The sequence below is a fragment of the Myotis brandtii genome, unplaced genomic scaffold (genome assembly GCF_000412655.1).
Source record: "Myotis brandtii unplaced genomic scaffold, ASM41265v1 scaffold833, whole genome shotgun sequence".
NCBI classification, from domain to species: Eukaryota; Metazoa; Chordata; class Mammalia; order Chiroptera; family Vespertilionidae; genus Myotis; species Myotis brandtii.
This window is the reverse complement of record NW_005371384.1, coordinates 641,808-661,939: the sequence shown is the minus strand read 5'-3', so window position 1 is coordinate 661,939 and position 20,132 is coordinate 641,808. Positions and strand designations below refer to the sequence as shown.

General features: G+C 56.1%; 1 protein-coding gene across 1 annotated transcript in view; it reads left to right on the top strand.

Annotated features, from left to right (window-relative positions):
• CTIF (CBP80/20-dependent translation initiation factor) overlaps window positions 1-20,132 on the top strand; it is a 257,814-nt gene that overhangs the window by 87,614 nt on the left and 150,068 nt on the right. Inside the window, exons 4-6 of the mRNA XM_005884497.2 lie at window positions 6,104-6,177; window positions 7,097-7,201; window positions 13,152-13,227. Of these exons, the coding sequence (XP_005884559.1) occupies window positions 6,104-6,177; window positions 7,097-7,201; window positions 13,152-13,227 (255 nt within the window). The remainder of the gene's footprint in view (window positions 1-6,103; window positions 6,178-7,096; window positions 7,202-13,151; window positions 13,228-20,132) is intronic.

Here is a 20,132-nt window from a genome sequence, read left to right as displayed (position 1 = left end):
AGTGGGAGCCTGGACGTCCACCCTCGCCCGGCTGTGACAGGTGCCTCAACCTCCCCCATTGGGGTGGTGTCAGAGAAAGCCAAGTAGGAAGATGCAGCTTGCCTCCCTGCTGGCTTGTGAAAGGGCCCTTACGCTCCCCATGGTATTATCGGAGACCAGGTAGGGGAGCTGGACTTGCACCCCACCCGGCAGTAGTGAGGCACCCTCCCCTCCCTGCTGGGATGTGTCAGAGGAGGCCTAATGGAGAACTGGGACTTCTGTTGTCCAGTGGTAAGAAGGCCACCTCCATGGCAGGGTCATTGGAGACCATATGAGGACCTGTAACTTCGCCTCCACCAGCTGTAACGACAGAGCCACCCTTGGACTGGTTATACTGTGGCCGTGACCCCTTTCCCCTGCCAGGGTGGTGGCCCAAAAGCCAGTTAAAACAGATTTAAACGAGATTCAGAATCTCATAACGGATCACGGAAGTGCCCTGAGTGCAGTCAAAAGTCACCTGCCCTACCAAGAACTGGGAAGATTTCTTACTGAATGAAGAGGGGATAATCCATAGATGTCAACACTGATGTGAAGTCGGACTTGTATCTAGAATATATAAAGAACTCTCAAATCCACATTAAAAACAACCCAATTTAAAAATGGACAAAATACACGAAGACACATATTTCACCGAAAAGGATATACAGATGGCAAGTAAGCACATGCAAAAAGATGTTCAACACCATTAGCCACGAGGGAACATCAGCCCACACCTATCGGATCATCCGTAATGAACAACGCCAGGCGCTGGTGAGGGTGCAGCGTGTGCCCCGTCATACACTGCTGGGTCACTCATACACGCTGGGGGAGATGTACCGCCGTTGTGGAAAACAGTTGGGTAGATTCTTCAAAAACTCAACATGCAAGAACCATCTGATCCAGCCATCGCATTCCTGGCTGTTTATCCCCGAGGAATGAAAACTTATGTTCACACAGAAACCTGTACTCAAATGTTTATAGCAGCTTTAGTGATAATAGCCCAAACTGGAAACAGCCCACATGTCCTTCAGCCACGTGACTGTGGGACAAGCTGTGGCACTCAGCAAGAGAGGAGCCAGCTCCTGCCACTCACAACCCTCAGGGAATGGTGCTGGTGAAACACAAAAAGACAAAAGCCAGTTCCCAAAGTTACATACTCTCTGATTCCATTTATGGAACATTGTTCAAGTGGGGACCGGTTAGCCGTTGCGAAGGCTAGGGAAGGAGGGGAGCCAAGAAAGTAGGTGTGGGTATAAAAGGGCAGCCAGGGGGATTCTTATGCTGGTGGAAATGTTTTGCACCTTTTTTAAAAAATATTTTTATTGATTTCAGAGAGGAAGGGAGAGGGAATGATGAGAGAGAATCATTGATCGGCTGCCTCCCACACCACCCCCACTGAGGATTGAGCCTGAAATTCAGGCATGTGGTCATGAAACTGTGACCTCCCGGTTCATAGGTTGACTCTCAACCACTGAGCCACTCCGGCTGGGCATGTTCTGCATCTTGACTGTATCAGTGTCAGTATTCTGGAAGTGACCTTGTCTTAGAGGAGATATATTTGGCCATAGGCTTTCGTCATTATCTCCCACCTCTCCCTGGTCTTTTTGGGTCTTAATTCAAAGACCGTGAGGATAGAGAGGGAAGAGACAGAATGGACAGAGAGACACAGAAGTTCCAGAGTGATAGAAATGGCCTTCCTGCTCCTGAACTCAGCGCTGGCGCCTCTCAGGAGGTCCTCTCTGCTGATTCTGCTCTGCCATGCTCCCGTCTCAGGGGCCCTCCTACTGTAAGGGGGTTAAATTGTTGGGGGCCCATCATAGGCTTTCCCACTTGCATGTGGGTGCTGTCCTTGGTGCTGAATTGACACACACACACACACACACACACGCACACGCACGCACACGCACACACACATGCACACACATGCATATGCACACGACACAACTGTTTCTCCTTGAGTCCTGCCCTTCCCCACCTCCCTCTGTACTTGGCTTCTTATTTCCTTTTTGCTGAAGCAAATCCAAGTCACCCTTACAGTCTGAGAGCAGCTTTAGACCCAGCCCTAGGAAGTATCTATTTTGGCCAGGTTCTATCTAGTTTCTAAACCCTTGCAGACTAGAACTGTCAACGCATGTGCACGTGCGTGCACACACACACACACACACACACACGCACAAACAAAAGTCATTCTTAGTTGTGTTAATAAAGAAAAGAAAGCAGCATGGAAGAGGGTTCTTTTCCCTCCGCTACACCTGACTTAGCATGTATTTCTGCTGTACAGGGATTGACTCCCACCTTGTTTCATTCACTCAGACAGCTCACACCCCATGTTCCCTCCTAACTTCACGACAGCAGATGTACCCTCTCCACCAGCACTGCCTTCCCAAACACGACAGAGACAGACTCGAGGACCCACACAGTTGTGGGGGTGGGTGTGTGACTGCATTGTGGAAATGTGCAGTGGGGTCGGGATTTATCTGAATGATTGCACACTGCAGTGGCTAAGAGCATAAACGCAGGGCCTCTCTGGGACTTGCTCTGTGAACACGGACAAGTTCTCCGGGCCTCCGTTCCCTCCTCAGGGAAATGGGGGTGACCACACCGGCTTCCTAGGGCTGTAACAGCGGTAAAGTGCTCCATGGTGCCTGGCCTCCGTGAGTGCTGCCTCGTCTGCTGTTGTCATCACCTGGGGTCTGTCTTCCCCTGAGCTGGGGTAGCTGTGCTCCCAGGGGGCCTCTCGGGGGCAGCTTCAGTGTCCCAGCCCGTGGGCAGGCCGCTTCCATTTCTCCTTCGACACTGTTTAAAGTGCTCATTAGCCCTCTGTGGTGGCGCTGAGAGCAGCATGCTTCGCCCTGGCATGGGGCCCCTAATTGCCAGTAACGGGCCGTTGTGAAGTGTGCAGCCGCGATTAAGTGCTGACAACGATCCCCTGAAAAGGGTGCTTGTTTTTGATGGGCTTCTCGAAGCCTTGGCATTGCAGCAACCTGGGGAGCAGGGCGGGGGGCCCGCGGAGCCGGGTGGGGGGGGCTCGGAGACAAGCTGTGCTCACAGGCCAGCCTGGGAACTGCAGCCTGGAGAGTGTTCTTGAAGAAGCCAGGGGGCTTTATGGAGAGTTCTCAGTGCCTGGCCTCTGAGTCCTTGATAAGTAATAGGTCATGGATGATGCTGGGTCCCAAGGTTAGGATGGGTTTGGGGGAGGGGAGTGGGCAGGGAGATACAATAAAAAAAGCGAAAGGATCAAACCTGCAACCTGGGTATGTGCCCTGACTAGGAATCAAACTCGCCACTTTTTGGTGTACGGGATGATGCTCTATTCAACTGAGCCTCATTGGCCAGGGCATACCACAGCTTTAAGAAAAAAATTATATATATATATACACACACACACACACACACACACACACACACACACACATATATATATTGATTATATATATTATTGATTTCAGAGAGAAAGGCAGAGGGAGAGAAACAGAAACATGAATGATGAGAGAGAATCATTGATCGGCTGCCTCTTACACGCCCCACACTGGGGATCAAGCCCACAACCCACTCATGTGTCCCAACCGGGAATCGAACTGTGACCTCCTGGTTCACAGGTCAACACCCAACCACTGAGCCACGCCAGCTAGGCCCAAGCCAGGGTTTCTACCTTTGACAAGATGGCAGACTAACTGGAGAAGAGAGCTAACAGAGAGAGCATTAGATGACTGTTTCCTAAGCAGGGTTCCATGGAACCCTAGTCCTGCAAAGTGCTCTGTGAAATACTGTAAAGAGGAAGGGCAGGGTAGATTTCTGGCCAAAAGAGTTTGGGAAATACTGCACACTGTACTGCCCCCCATTTGAAGAGTCAGCATCCATGTAAAGCCAATAAAGGCACTGAGAAGTTCTGCAATTAAATAATTTATTTCATGATCTCATTGTGTCCCAAACATTCGACCAGGGAGCCTTTTTTTACCTTTTTTCTCCCCGTGAAACTCTTTTTAACATCCAGTGTTTCCAAAAGCATGGTCCATGGACCACTCCAGCTGCACACAATTTAAACCATCAGCACTCCCCTCCCCTGGTGACTAATAATTTATTTCATGATCTCATTGTGTCCCAAACATTTGACCAGGGAGCCTTTTTTTTTTTTTTAACTTTTTTCTCCCCGTGAAACTCTTTTTAACATCCAATGTTTCCAAAAGCATGGTCCATGGACCACTCCAGCTGCACACAATTTAAACCATCAGCACTCCCCTCCCCTGGTGACTCGGATGCACCCTGACTCTTGAGGGCCAGCGGATCGGTGTTGCTAGAACACCAGTGGGGAGCTCTGCATCGGAGCAGTCAGGAAGGGTGCCACCGGGGTATGTGCTGTACATGCTGTGGGTTCGTGGGGCACGAGCATCGAGGAAAGTGCAGAATAAGGAACGAAGGGTCTTTAGCTGGATCGTAACAGAAGCCTGGGGGAGGGGGTAGAAAGAAACTTGCTTTTTCCTCTGAGTCCAGGAAGGCCACAGTGGCCCAAAGAGGAATGTAGCCCCATGGCTTCGGCAGCCGTGTATGGCCTTAGAGCCCTTCACAGGCGGGCCTGCGTGCGAGCCGCACACGGACACAGCGTCACCTGTGCGCTCAGGAGGAAGTGAGGCCTCTGCAGCCACAAACAGAAGGCTCGAGGAGGCGGGGGGTCTGGGAGCAAGCAGGCCCTGGGCACCTTCTCTCCTCAGCTTGTCCTCTCCTCTGTGTGGGTCCTCGGTGGGAGCGGGCTCGGGGTGGTTTGGAGGGTGAGGTGGATCTGGCTCCTGCTGAGTTCCAGAAATCAGGTTGCAGTCCGCCTGTGTGTGGGTCCATCTGTCCCCAGGCTCCTGTCCCTCTGGCTTTTTTAAAATTTTTTCTGGGCACTACAAGGGTTTGGGGAACAGGTGGTGTGTGGGTGTGCGTGTGCATGTGTGTCGGGGGCTGTAGACTTTGAGGGTTGATGTCCAGAACTCAAGGAGGGGGACTCTCCAGGCACTTCTCCAGTTTCAAGGGCTTTGATTGGACCTGAAGCCCTCGGACAGAAAATTGCCCTTGACATCCTAACCTGTGAGTCAGTCTTTCAGACACACAGGCAGCTGGCCGGCGCCTGCTCCACTTACAGGGTAGGATCTGTTCCATCGGTCGGCAGGCATCTGAGGTGGACGTACTGTGTGCCTCGCCGGGCCACTGGGGGCACCAGAAGAGAAGGTGGCAGTCGAGCAGCTTAAAATTTACTTGGGGCCATGGATGAACCATGGGTTCCTTGGTTTCACTCCACGTGGGCTTTATTGATGCCGTGCTGTGCTGTTTTAATTTGTTGATCCTCACTGCTGTGTGATAGTCCAGTGTGTGAACACACCACGACGGATCTGTGTGGTCAGCGGGTGGGCGCTCGGGGATTTCCTCTGTGCTGCCTGCTGTTGGTGAATGTCCGCCCACATTTCGGGCGTGTTCACACCTGGGAGCACAGGCCTGGGTCGCAAGGCATGTGCACATTCAGCATTAGCAGAGGTGGAGGTTTTGCCTTTAAAGAGTGAGAGGATGGATAGCAGACAGCAGGGCTAACGAGCGAGGGATGGCAAGAGGCGTGGAGGCAGGGAGGGCAGGGAAGCCATATCACAGAAGCTGGAACGAGTAGAGTGTTTTCCATCTGTGGCTGGGCCTCGCAAGAACTGTCTGAGTGTGGAGACGGGCGCTGGGTGACAGAAATCCAGTTGCTGGCATAGCCTTCGTCAGTGGGGGCTGTTCAGCACTGCCTGATTTCAGGGAGTCCGAAGTTGACCCCCACGGGGACCCTCCAGTGTGCCTGGGGCAGCTCGTCCATGTGGAGGCTTGGAGGAGAGAGCCATGGGCTGGGGCAACAGCGAGACCCGAGCCGTTTCTGTACCTGATGGCACAGCTCCAGCACACACCATCCAGGCGACGGCCGGGCCTGGGCGGAGGCTAGGCGTCCACCCGAGTCCTCCCAGCTGCCCAGGATGACCAGCCGAGGGGGCAGGGAGACCGCTGCAGCCCCCTCTTGCTCTCAGTGTCCCAGCCAAGCAAATAATGCTGCCCCTTCCTTTCCCCCCTGCCCCCCTCCTAGAACGGCAGCAAAGATAACTCTCTGGACATGCTGGGCACAGACATCTGGGCCGCCAACACCTTCGACTCCTTCAGGTGAGCTCCCGTCCTCTGTGTGGTGTGTGGCTCTGGCTGGGCCCCCAGCTTACGTGTCCTGATGCCCCGTGGGGCCTTTGGGGAAATGTTGAGAGTTCACTGATGAAGAAGCAGGAGAACCAGAGGGTGTGAGATAGCTTACAGCATGCGGCTGAAGAGGAAGGAGGTTAGGAGAGGAGAGACGGAGACCGAGGGAAGGAGAAGGAGAGAGTATCCAAGGGAAAAAGAAAGAGGAGGGAGGAGGGAGCAGAGGGAGGACTGGAGAGGAGCAGAGGAGATGGCTCCGGGTGTCAGGCAGCCTGGGGTGGGTCAGGACAGAGAGCTGTGGCTGGGAACCTCCCCCCTCTGCCCTCCCCCCTGAGGTCACAGCTGGTGGGGCTGGCAGCGGGGATATCTGAGGAAGGAGGGGTTTTCAGTGGCTCAGACTCTAGTTCAGCAGTTCTCAACCTGTGGGTCTCGACCCCTTTGGCGGTCCAACGACCCTTTCACAGGGGTCGCCTAAGACCATCCTGCATATCAGATATTTACATGACGATTCATAACAGTAGCAACATTACAGTTATGAAGTAGCAACGAAAATAATTTTATGGTTGGGTCACAACATGAGGAACTGTATTCAAAGGGCCAGAAGGTTGAGAACCACTGATCTAGAAGGTTCCTGATGGACCAGGTTGGAAGAACAGGTGTTGGCCAGGGTTCACGGGCTGCTCATGGGCTCCTGCCCTGGTGTCTACCCCTCAGGCCATGGGTGGCCTGGCCCTTTCGCTCTGCTCTGTCTGGCTCTGAGCAGGTTCCAGACACACCCACCCGGCTGGGCAGTCCCCAGAGCTGACACCACAGGCTCCATTTGGCTCCATTCCTTGGCTGGGCTTGTCTCCTCCCGCTCGCCTCTCATTTCTTGCCCTCCCTCGCCCTCTAGTGGTGCCACCTGGGACCTGCAGCCTGAAAAGCTGGACTTCACCCAGTTCCACAGGAGACTCCGACACACGCCCAAGCAGCCCCTGGCACACATCGACCGTGAAGGGTAAGGGGCAGCGGCCGGGGTGTGGAGGGGGCTCTTACAGAGGGGGAGGGTGGGGAGAAAACAGCTGTGGCTACACCAGAGCTGAGAGGGGCCTCTCCCTGGACAGGAAGGCGGTCCTGCTGCTTGAGGGACACACAGATGAGTCCTGGCCTCAGCCCTGCAGGCTCCCTGGCCTCCTGCATCTCTCAGCCACACTGCCCAGGCCCCTCCAGCCACACTGCCCGCTCCCTTCCTGACCCTGCATGTCAGTAGCCTAGTGCAGTGGGTCTCACACTTGACCAGAACCACCCGGGGGCTTGTTAAAACACAGATCCCTGCATCCACCCGCCGAGTCTGGAGGTCTGGGGTGGGGTGTGAGCGTGTGCGTTTCTAACAGATTCCCAGGGCTGCTGCTGGTCCTGGGACCCCACTTTGAGAACCACTGGTGTAGTGGATGCTTTTTCACTGGGATGTCTCACCCTCTACTTATTTCATGCATCACTGTTGCCTTCCCCTTTTAAAGAGCCCTGTCTTCTTGGGTTTTTATGGCTTCATTACATAGTCATGATTGATTAAATCATTGGCTGCTGGCAATTAATTCGATCTTATGCCCTCTCCCCTCCCAGAGGTCAGGGGATGGGACTAGAAGTTCTAACACTCCTTCTCCCCATCCTCAGGTTGCCTAGGGACTTTCTACAGTTGCCTCATTAACACAACAGAATCCCTCCAGGAACCCCCCAGGATTTGGGGAGCTCTGTGCCAGGATTGGGGAGGAAGAGCAAATATCTCCTATTATCAACTTTGCTTTTTCACTGGGATGTCTCACCCTCTACTTATTTCGTGCATCACTGTTGTCTTCCCCAAGAAGACAGGTTTTTATGGCTTCATCACATAGTCATGATTGATTAAATCATTGGCCACTGGCGATTAATTCAACCTTATGCCCTCTCCCCTCCCCAGAGGTCAGGGGATGGGACTGGAAGTTCTAACCCTCCTTCTCTGGGTTGGTTCCCCTGGCAACCAGCCCCATCCTCAGGTTGCCTAGGGACTTTCTACAGTTGCCTCATTAACACAACAAAATCCCTCCATCCTTTAGGAACCCCCAGGATTTGGGGAGCTCTGTGCCAGGATTGGGGAGGAAGAGCAAATATCTCCTATTATCAACTTGAGGCCCCATGCACGAAATTCGTGCAAGAGTAGGCCTTCCCCTGGCTGCCGGCACCGGCTTCCCTCGCTGCCCTGGCTTCATCCAGAAGGTTGTCCGGAAGGACGTCAGTCTAATGAGCACATTATGCTTTTATTATTATAGAGAGGTTGCCTAGGGACTTTCTACAGTTGCCTCATTAACACAACAAAATCCCTCCATCCTTTAGGAACCCCCAGGATTTGGGGAGCTCTGTGCCAGGACTGGGGAGGAAGAGCAAATATCTCTTATTATAAAGTAGAGGCCCCATGCACGAAATTCGTGCAAGAGTAGGCCTTCCCCTGGCTGCCGGCACCGGCTTCCCTCGCAGCCCCGGAAGGTCCAGAAGGAAGGACGTCAGTCTAATGAGCACATTATGCTTTTATTATTATAGAGTTACAACATCACCCGTGGTAATTCAGGTTTTAACTTTTTGAGGAACTGCCAGTGTTTTTCCACAAGTGCTGGATATTTCACCTTCCCACCCGCAACATACAAGGGTTCTGATTTCTCCACATCCTCGTGAACATTTGTAATTTTCTTTTTTAAGTTATACTCGTGGCTTTTCTTTTTCCTTCCGAGCCTTCTCTGCCCGCTCCTGTCTCCCTGTCGCGTTAGGTCTGAACATAAGTTTCCTGCTCTCACCTGGCCGCCTGCTGCCACTTTCTGTCCCACCCACCCCTTCTCTTGGCAACTGGTCTCACCACAGTGGAATGAGCAGCAACCTGGCAGGGTGTGCTCATCCTCCTTTCAGAGATGAGAGGGACGCAGCTCAGAGAGGCTGGACCTCACCCAGTCGCTCGCCCAAGTGGCAGAGCCGTGATTTAAGGCCTCTGATGCCGTCCAGTGTAACCCTGAATTGGCTTCCCCCCTCAAAACTTTATGCAAAATCGCATGCACGTGCATATTTCTAGGGAGAAGTATGTCACACATGTCAGCCTCTCCCAGGGGACGGAGCCTCTCACCATGCCCTTTCTTTTCATTGTCCTGTTTGTGTGGATTCCATCAGAACTTTTGGGGTTGTTTTTTGGGGGGGTAGAGAGGGAAGATGGCCTTGAGCATGGAGCACCCTGTTAGAGGCGGTAGAGCAAAGCAGAGGCCCGGCCCAAGGCTCCCCCGGCCCTGCCTCACGCTGTCTGCTGCTCACTGCACGCTCAGCCCCTCACTCCGCAGCCGCTGCCCCTTTCCTCCTGCGCTGCTGCTGAGCAGGGCTGAGCCCACACGGCTGGGTTTAGGAAAGCTGACCTTCCCACGTTCTGGAGCGGGTTTGCAGCGGAGGTGACGCTCCCATCTGCCTTGTTGTGGGCGAGGTTGAGCGTGGGGTGCGCCATGGGAACGGCATGTTGCATTTCTGAAGCCCAGTTGCTAGGCCCCCTAGGTGCCCGCATGGTGCTGGGTACTGTGAGGATCTCTCTCTCTCTCTCTCTCTCTCTCTCTCTCTCTCTGCATAAAACACAGCCCCCTGCCCAGCAGGACTGTTTGAAAAGGAAACATGCACCTATTCATGACTGAGGGAGGATGAGCTGTCTGGGAATGGCTTCGGGAGAGAGACACAGCATATCCCTGGGAAGCTCCCATCTCTCCCCTGTCCCCTGGGAGCAAGTGGATGGTGAAACCAGAGGGGAAACTGAGGCCCAGAGAACAGAAGGTGTCTGATGGGGAACGTGTGTCATAGTCAGGCTCTCGGAGGGTCTGCACCAGTTCCCACAAATGAACAGAACAAAACACTGGTTGGCAGTGGCCACAGATGACTCGGGGGAGGAGAAGTTCCCGGAGCTGAGCACCATGTCCCCTCTGCAGCCAGAGGGACCAGCAACAGCCCCTCACCAGCTGCAGGCCAGGCTCACCTACTCATGGGAGCCTCTAGGATTTGCTGACAGTCGGCCGGGGCTCCCATAGTCACTAGTTCTGGCCAAAGTCTGTCTCATCCTGCTCCCAGGGAGTCGTATGCAACTTCCTGAGACCCCCTGTGGCTGGGCCAGGGCTGTGTCCCCTTAGAGCCCTGCCGCACTGGGGCAGACGCCACGTGCCCGGCCACTGCAGCATCTCGGGAGCAGGGCACCACGTTGTTGCCAAGGCTTCCCAGGTATCCACGGAGGGACAGAAATTGGAAACAGCTGTTGCCTTGGAAACCCTGTTGGCAACAGTGAGTCAGCTGGTCTACATCAGCCTTCTGCCCTCGAGCCTGCAGTCATCCAGGGGTGTGAGCCCCGGACAGGGTGGGTCTAGGGCCAGGGGAACACAGCTCCCCCCGCCCCCCCCACACACACGCCACCTGGGGCCGTGACGGGAGAATGGAAGGCCAGGCCTGTGCTGTGCTAGGCTGGGGCCTGCATGTGCTGGCGCCAGAGGGGAGGTACACACACGTGACTTAGAGGAGCCGGTGTCAGCCATTCTAGTCGGCCCAGTCCGCAGGCCCCTCCTTCCCCCCTGCCCTGGCACAGATGAAACAGAGATGACGACAGGCCGTTGGTAGCTTCACAGGCCAGCTTGTCTCTACCAGGCAGATGTGTTGGTGAAAAGGCGGTTGGCTGTTTCTAGACCTTTCTTGATTTCAGAGAGGAAGGGAGTGAGGGAGAGTGATAGGAACATCAGTGATGAGGGAGAATCATTGATTGGCTGCCTCCTACATGGCCCCTACTGGGGGCTGAGCGCACAACCAGTGCATGTGTCCTGACCAGGAATTGAACCGTGGCCTTCTGATTCATAGGTCAATGCTCAACCATTGAGCCACACTAGCCAGGCTGTGTCTAGACCTTTCTTCACCTCATCTGCAGCCCAGCACATCCCAAGGCCAGGGTGGGGGGCTGAAAGGCAAGAACCTCCTCTTTTCTCTCCTTCACCCTTCCTGCCCCAGCTTCGCCTGCCAGACCCCGTAACCTTCCAGCCTGGTCCTCCTGATCATCTGTTACCCACCCCTGGCACCCTCTCCCCCTACTCCAGCCCATGAACGCTGATGTCCTGCCGGCATCGTGCTGCATTTAGCTCCGGACCTTTGCCCTCCCTGCTGCCCTCTGCCCGGGACATTCTCCCAGATTCTCTGCTTGGCCAGCTCCCGGCCCATCTCCCTCCCTCTGCTCAGACTGTTGTAGACCCTGCTCTTCTGGGTTCCTGTCGCGCCCTCTCTTACCCCTGACCGAACACTGCTGTGGCTGAGGGCCCAGCCTGTGCACTGCTTACCTCGGGCCAGCCCACGCCCGAGCCCCCACAGAGGCACTTGTGAAATGCGGGATGGGTCACATCCCGTGCTCTCTTCCTCCCAGGCCTTGGCTCATTTCTGCAGCCACCCGGTTTCTCTTCCTCAGGGCTCCGGGCCCCTCTGGCCATAGGATCTCATGCTGCCCCTACTGGTGCTCAGGCGTACCACCCTGTCCGCTGAGGTTAGGACTTGTTTCCTAAGAGCTGTGAGCTGGCTGAGGGCAGGACCGCGTTGGGTTCATTGCCCATGACTCCAAGGGAGGCTGACAGGGCCCAAGACATAGGAGGTGCTTGGCGAATACCGAACCACTAAACAAATTACTCTGAAGTCTTAGAGTTGCATTAACTGCAGCTAGAAAACGCTGGCGCCAGCTCCTGGGCAGCCCTGGCCACACCTGGGTCACTAACCATAGCATAACAATAGTAACTAATACCACGCACAGGCAGGTGAGTACCGTCCTCAGTGCTTACCTCGTATCGTGTAAACTCCGCCACCTGGCGAAGTAGGAGCTGTTATTCTCTTCACTTCGACAGATGAGGAAGCTGGGAGACACCCTTCCCCAATGAGTGACTTGCATGAGGCTGGGCTGGCTCCAAAATCGATGTATGTCCTCGGTCACTATGCTGCTGTTCTTCCCAATAACAGTGACAACAGTAATCGTAGTAGAAGCAGAGGCAGTACTACTAATAGCAATGTAGTTACCTTATTTATTTTATTATCATTTTATCTAACTGCCCCCTATACTTACCATGAGAATATATTTACTGTTAAATATGGTATATTAAGTGCGTGTGTACCCGTGCGCCTGGCAAGGTTCTAAGCACTTCGATGCATTAATTTAATCCTCCGCTCACCTTATCATGTTAGACATTATTATCCCAATTTTTCTAACGAGGAAACGGATACAGAGGTTAAGTGACTTGCACAGGGTCACCCAGTTAGTAAGCGGAGTGGCTGGGGTTCCAACCCCTGGAGTCTGGTGCCAGCGTCTGCACCTTCAATGTGCAGGAGACATGGACCTTTGGCAGTGAGTCAGGGTGTGTCTTTGGCCTGAAGGGTCACCTGGCCACAGAGGACATGAAGACAAAGGGTCGGCGTCTGGGCCGGCGGGCTGGTGGGCTGGCCCAAGGTGAGGCCCAAGGAAGAAGGAAGCCCCACTGGGGCCTGTGTGACCTTGAGGAAGCTGTTCTCTCTCCATTCATTTCTCTCTAGTGTGCTGGTCAAGATGCTAGGCTTTTGCAGAGCTGTGACAGATTTGCGGGTCTATCAGCAAGGAGTTTATGGTACTTCTGTGCCCCACCCTCAGGCTGGTCTCAGCATCCCATCTGCATGAGTCCTTTGTCCTCCATGAAGGCCTGTGCAGCCAGTGGGGGCGGGGGACAGCCTGAAGGGTCACCTGGCCACAGAGGACATGAAGACAAAGCATCGGTCACCAGGGCATTTCCTCCTGGCGGGCAGGCTGATTCTGCAGGCCTGGAGGGAGGGCAGGACCAGGTGTCACCCGATGGGCCCCGCTCTTCCTGTTTGCCAGGCGGGGCAGGATCCAGGCAGGTGCCATCCTCTCAACGTCTTTGTCTTTTCTGCTCCAGGTGTGGAAAAGGGAAGCTGGAAGATGGGGATGGGATCAACCTGAATGACATCGAGAAGGTCCTCCCAGCCTGGCAGGTAGGCACAGGGGCAGCGCCTCACACACTCCCCTTCTCCCAGGTCCCGATGCTGGGCCTGGGCCTGGGCACTCCTGCTGGCCCCTACCTCCAACAAAGCATCACCGGATGTACCATGTGTGGGCAGGGGCACTGCCTCCACGTCCAGAGTGTCCCACTGGGATGTGTGTGCGGAGGGCCCAGTGGCCCTCAGACTTAATTAATGCCTATTGTTGATCTGCAGGGAGCTCTGGCTTCTCTCTCACTGGGAGTCACACATGGGGCCCACGTCACCGTGAGTGGTCCTAGTGGGAGGGCCTCGTCTCAAGATGCTAGGCTTTTGCAGAGCTGTGACAGATTTGCGGGTCTATCAGCAAGGAGTTTATGGTACTTCTGTGCCCCACCCTCAGGCTGGTCTCAGCATCCCATCTGCATGAGTCCTTTGTCCTCCATGAAGGCCTGTGCAGCCAGTGGGGGCGGGGGACAGCCTGAAGGGTCACCTGGCCACAGAGGACATGAAAACAAAGCATCGGTCACCAGGGCATTTCCTCTTGGTGGGCAGGCTGGTTCGGCAGGCCTGGAGGGAGGGCGGGACCAGGTGTCACCCGATGGGCCCCGCTCTTCCTGTTTGCCAGGCGGGGCAGGATCCAGGCAGGTGCCATCCTCTCAACGTCTTTGTCTTTTCTGCTCCAGGTGTGGAAAAGGGAAGCTGGAAGATGGGGATGGGATCAACCTGAATGACATCGAGAAGGTCCTCCCAGCCTGGCAGGTAGGCACAGGGGCAGCGCCTCACACACTCCCCTTCTCCCAGGTCCCGATGCTGGGCCTGGGCCTGGGCACTCCTGCTGGCCCCTACCTCCAACAAAGCATCACCGGATGTACCATGTGTGGGCAGGGGCACTGCCTCCACGTCCAGAGTGTCCCACTGGGATGTGTGTGCGGAGGGCCCGTGGCCCTCAGACTTAATGCCTATTGTTGATCTGCAGGGAGCTCTGGCTTCTCTCTCACTGGGAGTCACACATGGGGCCCACGTCACCGTGAGTGGTCCTAGTGGGAGGGCCTCGTCAGAGCTCAGATGCTGACACGTGGGTGCCCATCCAACCCCCGCTCCAGCCAAAGCCAAGGACCCCCTATCCAGATGGTCCCCCCGGCTGTACTTCCACAGCAGGCAGTGCATCTCGGGGGTGAGTCGCACAGTGCTGTCCCTCAGGGACCCCCATCGCTGGGGCTCGGCAGCAGGGCGGACAGCAGGTGCCCCCATTTTCCCAGCATGGCTCTCCACCCAGGAACGGCACCTGGTTGGTTAGTAAGGGCTGATGTTGATGGTGACACCCCCAAGGTCTGCTTCCTCATAAATGGTAGCAGAGGGCGAAGGTCAGGTGAGCTGGGGGAGGTGATAGCCAGCAGCTAGATTTTAGCGCCCACGACCCGTCGGCAGCTTCTGGTGCGCTGAGGCCAGCCAGCACTGCTTCCAGGAGCTCCGGGCTCGGGTGGGAAGCTGGAGGCTCTGAGTGTGGTGACATGGTTTCTGGGGGGACATCAGTCATGGTTCCGGGCTGTGAAGCCATAGGGCTGGGTAGAAGCTAAAACCCAAGCAACTGGGCTTAGAATGGGGTTTTAGGGGCCCCTCCTGCATTTTTGGTATCTCTCCTGTGAACTGCACGTGGGGTGGAAGGGGCTGGCTGTCCCACCGTGTTGACAATGATGGGGACCTCCCAACCCCCATCATTTGTCATCCTGCTCCCAGTGTGGCCCAGGGTCGGTGCACCTGGTGCAGAGGCCATGAGGACAGTCGGCTGCACCGCAATCAGCTCCCACTAGAGGGCACCAGCGCGCCGCTCCAGAGGCTCCACCGTCTGACATTGGGAGTGGGAAGTCCCTAGTCCCCAGCCGTCAAAGGTATCCTTGCCTCGGTGCTCAACTTGTAAATTGTCCCGTGGTGACATGGTTTCTGGGGGGACATCAGTCATGGTTCCGGGCTGTGAAGCCATAGGGCTGGGTAGAAGCTAAAACCCAAGCAACTGGGCTTAGAATGGGGTTTTAGGGGCCCCTCCTGCATTTTTGGTATCTCTACTGTGAACTGCACGTGGGGTGGAAGGGGTCGGCCGTCCCGCCGTGTTGACAATGATGCGAACCTTCCAGCCCCCATCATTTGTAATCCTGCTCCCAGTGTGGCCCAGGGTCGGTGCACCTGGTGCAGAGGCCATGAGGACAGTCGGCTGCACCGCAATCAGCTCCCACTAGAGGGCACCAGCGCGCCGCTCCAGAGGCTCCACCGTCTGGCATTGGGAGTGGGAAGTCCCTAGTCCCCAGCCGCCAAAGGTATCCTTGCCTGGTGCTCGACATGTAAATTGTCCCAAAAATGGCCCGAAGCAACACTCAGGCCCTTCCTGCCCCGAGCAAGGCAGCGGGTGAGGTAGTAGAAGAGGCAGCCACACAGAGGTGTAGGGAAGCACCTGTTGGGCTGTGCAGAGGCTTGACATTCCTCGTGGGAGGACTCCCCACACTCACTCCTGAGACCCCGGGACCACGTGGCAGCGCCCAGGGGGGCACACCTGTGAAGCCTCTATCAGCTTCACAGACAAGGAGGTGCTTGCCCACCCAGTGAGGGGTGCTGGTGGCATTCCCCACCCAGACGGCTTCGCCGGGGCCTGCAGGGGAAGCTCCCGCCAGTGTGGGCCTTGGGAGTCACAGCGTGTTGACTTCTGCCCTGGGACGGACAGGCACTGGCCGCCTGAGCGGAGGGGGCGATGGAGCTCCGGGGGGTTTTAGGGGCCCCTCCTGCATTTTTGGTATCTCTCCTGTGAACTGCACGTGGGGTGGAAGGGGCTGGCTGTCCCACCGTGTTGACAATGATGGGGACCTCCCAACCCCCATCATTTGTCATCCTGCTAGAGGCAGCCACACAGAGGTGTAGGGAAGCACCTGTTGGGCTGTGCAGAGGCTTGACATTCCTCGTGGGAGGACTCCCCACACTCACTCCTGAGACCCCGGGACCACGTGGCAGCAGGGCACCAGCGCGCCGCTCCAGAGGCTCCACCGTCTGGCATTGGGAGTGGGAAGTCCCTAGTCCCCAGCCGCCAAAGGTATCCTTGCCTGGTGCTCGACATGTAAATTGTCCCAAAAATGGCCCGAAGCAACACTCAGGCCCTTCCTGCCCCGAGCAAGGCAGCGGGTGAGGTAGTAGAAGAGGCAGCCACACAGAGGTGTAGGGAAGCACCTGTTTGGCTGTGCAGAGGCCTGACATTCCTGGTGGGAGGACTCCCCACACTCACTCCTGAGACCCTGGAACCACGTGGCAGTGCCCAGGGGGGCACACCTGTGAAGCCTCTATCAGCTTCACAGACAAGGAGGGTGCTTGCCCACCAAGTGAGGGGTGCTGGTGGCATTCCCCACCCAGACGGCTTCGCCGGGGCCTGCAGGGGAAGCTCCCGCCAGTGTGGACCTTGGGAGTCACAGCGTGTTGGCTTCTGCCCTGGGACGGACAGGCACTGGCCACCTGAGCGGAGGGGGCGATGGAGCTCCGTAATCCAAGCCGGGGGATGCTCCACGAAGTTCACTGTGAAGGTGGGAAATCGAGTCTGAATAGGTCCTGTCCTCACCTTGCAGCCCCGCACCTCTGGCCTAGGCGCCACCCCGGGCCCTTCCCCTGAGGTTGGAAACTGGAGCAGTTTCTGGCCGGTGGCTCCTGGGTTCCCATCGCGCAGGGGCCCAGGCCTCGGGGCCGCGGAAACACTGCTTCCCTCCCCGCCGCGCGCTTCTCTTTACAAAACCCCAGCCGAGAGCCTTTGCTGTTGAACTGCCCTGTGTCTGGCCCACGCTTTCGGAAAGGAGACTTTAGATCACTTTTCTGACTTCTCTGTCAGACAAGTATTATGTCTTGTTTTGTTTTTTTCCTGACAATAGGAACTGCGTAGTCCCACTTATTTCCCTTTCTGCCTTCCTGTTAGGAAGTTTTGAAACTAAGTTCTGTGTCTGCCTGCAGTTAACTCTGAGCTCAGTCTGGCCTGTCAGGTCCCTGACGCTGATCTCTGATGACTGACCCAGGTTAGTCATGTGTAACGTGTGAGTCCCGTGTGAGGTGGGCCCGGCACACACGCTGAGCAGAAACATCCCGAGTCAGGTGGCATTTCTGGGCTCATGGATGTGCCCAAGGCACTCCCGACGGAGGGGCCCAGAAGATGCAGGGAAGGCGACTCGGGGTTTCTGACCTCATGAGAGGGTGCCCCCGGCACTGTCTTCACACGGGACCCAGAGAGAGGACAGGAGACCAGCCAGAGGAGGAGACAGTGAGACGTGGGGTTAAGCACCCGTTCCCATGCTTGGCCCCAAATAATAACAAGATGAGGGATCAACAAGCTTTCAGAATGAAAATCACTGCTGGCCAGAATGATGGCCAGGACTCCCCTCTGCCACAGAGCGCTTGGCGGACTAACAGTGGGGGCCGATGCAGGAGCCGCCTTCTCTCTCCAGCAGGGGGCGCTGTTGCCATTTGGAAACCGGGTTGGTGGACGCTGGATGGAAGCTGCCTGTAGCCGGGTTCCCAGCCTTCCCGATGGGAAGGAGTGACTTTATTGTTCCCCAGGGCTACGCCAGCTCTGTTGCCAAGTCTTCTGGAAACTTCCAGGATAGCTAACGCGCAGGCATGGGGTTGTTAACATACCCCGAGATGCTGGGATATGTCCATCACGTGAAAGTCACGTGAAAAGCCCTCGTTCCCCAAGGCCCTCTCCTCCCCAAAGTGCCGCTTCATGTCCCTTCTTGGTCCCTCGGAAGGCACCGTCCGACCTCATGCAGTGGGTCTGCCAGTGTTGCTCGAGCAGCCTCCTGCGAGCCAGGCATGGGCTTAGCCGTGACGGACTGAGTTAAAGTGCAGAGGCCGCTGGCTTCCCAGAGGACTGGACGCTGCCTTCCCAGTGGGACTGGACTTCCCACTGCCCCCTCCTGAGCACCCAACAACCACTGCATCACATCCACGCTCCGGGGACTGTGACGAATGTCACCGCGTTCTCTTATCTCGCTTATCCTCACGCCTTCCCTGTGGAGCGCAGGCTGCAACCATCTCCTTTCACAGAAAGCGAGGCTCTGGTCAGCTGTCACCTTCTCAGAAAGGCCTTGAACATCCCTCCCCACCCCTCTCTGTTCTTCTGTGTGGCACCCCTCACACAGGTGCTCTGTTTATGTTGTGGTCTGCATCCTCCCCTGGAAATCAGCTCTGCATGGTCGCGTACAGGGGCCCGTTAACTACTGGGTGACTGAGTGCACCCTGACTGGCTCCTGTCCCAGAGGGACTTGGCCCCAGCACCCCAGGCCTCTCCCTCGGGTTCCCACGAGTCCAGTCCTGTCTGGGCCGCGTGTCTGCACGTCATCTCTGAATGCACGTAGCTCCCTGCGAGGCACAGGTATGGCTATCATTGACATCTTACAGACGCGGGAACTGGGAGCAGATACCTCGTCCCAAGTCACACGGCTTATCAGCGGGGCGTGGGGGTTGGAATTCAGGCCGCCAGACTCCTCCGTGTCTGCGGTGGAAGGAGGAAGAGGCGCTAGAAAGCTGTTCTCATTCTTGGCGACTGCAGTCACGTACAGCAAGTTAGTGGAGAATGTCATTTCCTTAATGAACGGGAGCAAGAAAGTGGATATCTTTTTTTTTCTTTTTGTTTTGAAGGCACTAGAAATGGAGAGAGAGACGGAGAGGGAGAGACCCCTGCTGACACCCTTGAAAGAGGAAGAGAAGTGACTTTTCCTTTCTTTTCAATGGGAAAGGTTCCCAGTGGCTTCTTTCTAATCCCTGTGACCCAAGACTCGCCCTCAGCTCTCCAGGAGGCGTGCTTACCTGGGAGAGCCCCTCTGCCTTTGTGGCCCCCCCGCCCCACCCCATGCTTCCTCCTTCAGGACAAAAATAGGCACCCCTACAACAAAGGACAGCTCTTCATCGCAGCCTCGGCTTCCTGTCTGAGGCCGCCAGGTAGCAAGGCCCCCTGGGAATGGGCAGCGTGCTCTGTGAGGCCAGCCTGTTTGTGTTTTTGTCATTTATGAGTCTTTTTACAAGACATTATTACCGGGGGGTGTGGGGGGGAGGCTTTGTTGGTGACAACTAGGAACATTCCTAGGCAACAGGCAACAGGCCGTGAGGACTGGGTTGTCGCAGGGCCTGGGGCGGGCAGATTGCCAGGAGCTGGACGGCAGGTAGCAGGTGCGTTCTGGCTCCAGGTCCAGAGCACATCCTCCTTTCTCATAGGGCAGACTCACGCATCCAGAACACAGCGGGGCCTTAGACAGGGGTCGGCAGACTGTGCTCCACATACCAAGTACACTCTGTAGCCTGTTTCTACAGACAGTGTTAGGGGCGCACAGGCGGCGACGGGAGCGCACAGGCGGCATCGGGGGGCACGCCGGTGGCATTGGGGGGTGCACAGACACCATTAGGGGAGCACAGAGGCGCACAGCGGCGTCAGGGGCACACAGCCGTACCGTTCACTCATCTGCTCACTGTCCGGGGCCGAATTCGTGCCACCAGGCAGCGCTGGGGATTTATGACATGGACCCTAACCACCAGCAACGCCTTAAACACCTCCTCTCGGGCCCTTTACGGGAGAAGTTTGCCAAACGCTGGTGGAGAATATAAACAAAGAAACGCCCTGAGAGCTAAGACAGGTGGCAGCACCCTCGGGTTCCTTCGCCGGAGCCCTGGGCGAGCCCTGCAGCTCCACACACAGAACTGGGCGCGGTTCCTCGTCATCACTCTCTCCGAGCGGGATCCAACACCTCTCTGACTTACATCGCTAGGCGGTGCTGAGGGTCATGCAGACCAGGTCCGACAGTGCCCGCTCTTTGTGAGCCAGAAACACGCTGCAGATGTGCGTGGTCTGGTTACAGGGAAGCGAACACAAGGCTGTGAGCTTGACACACAGGAATGTGCTTGGG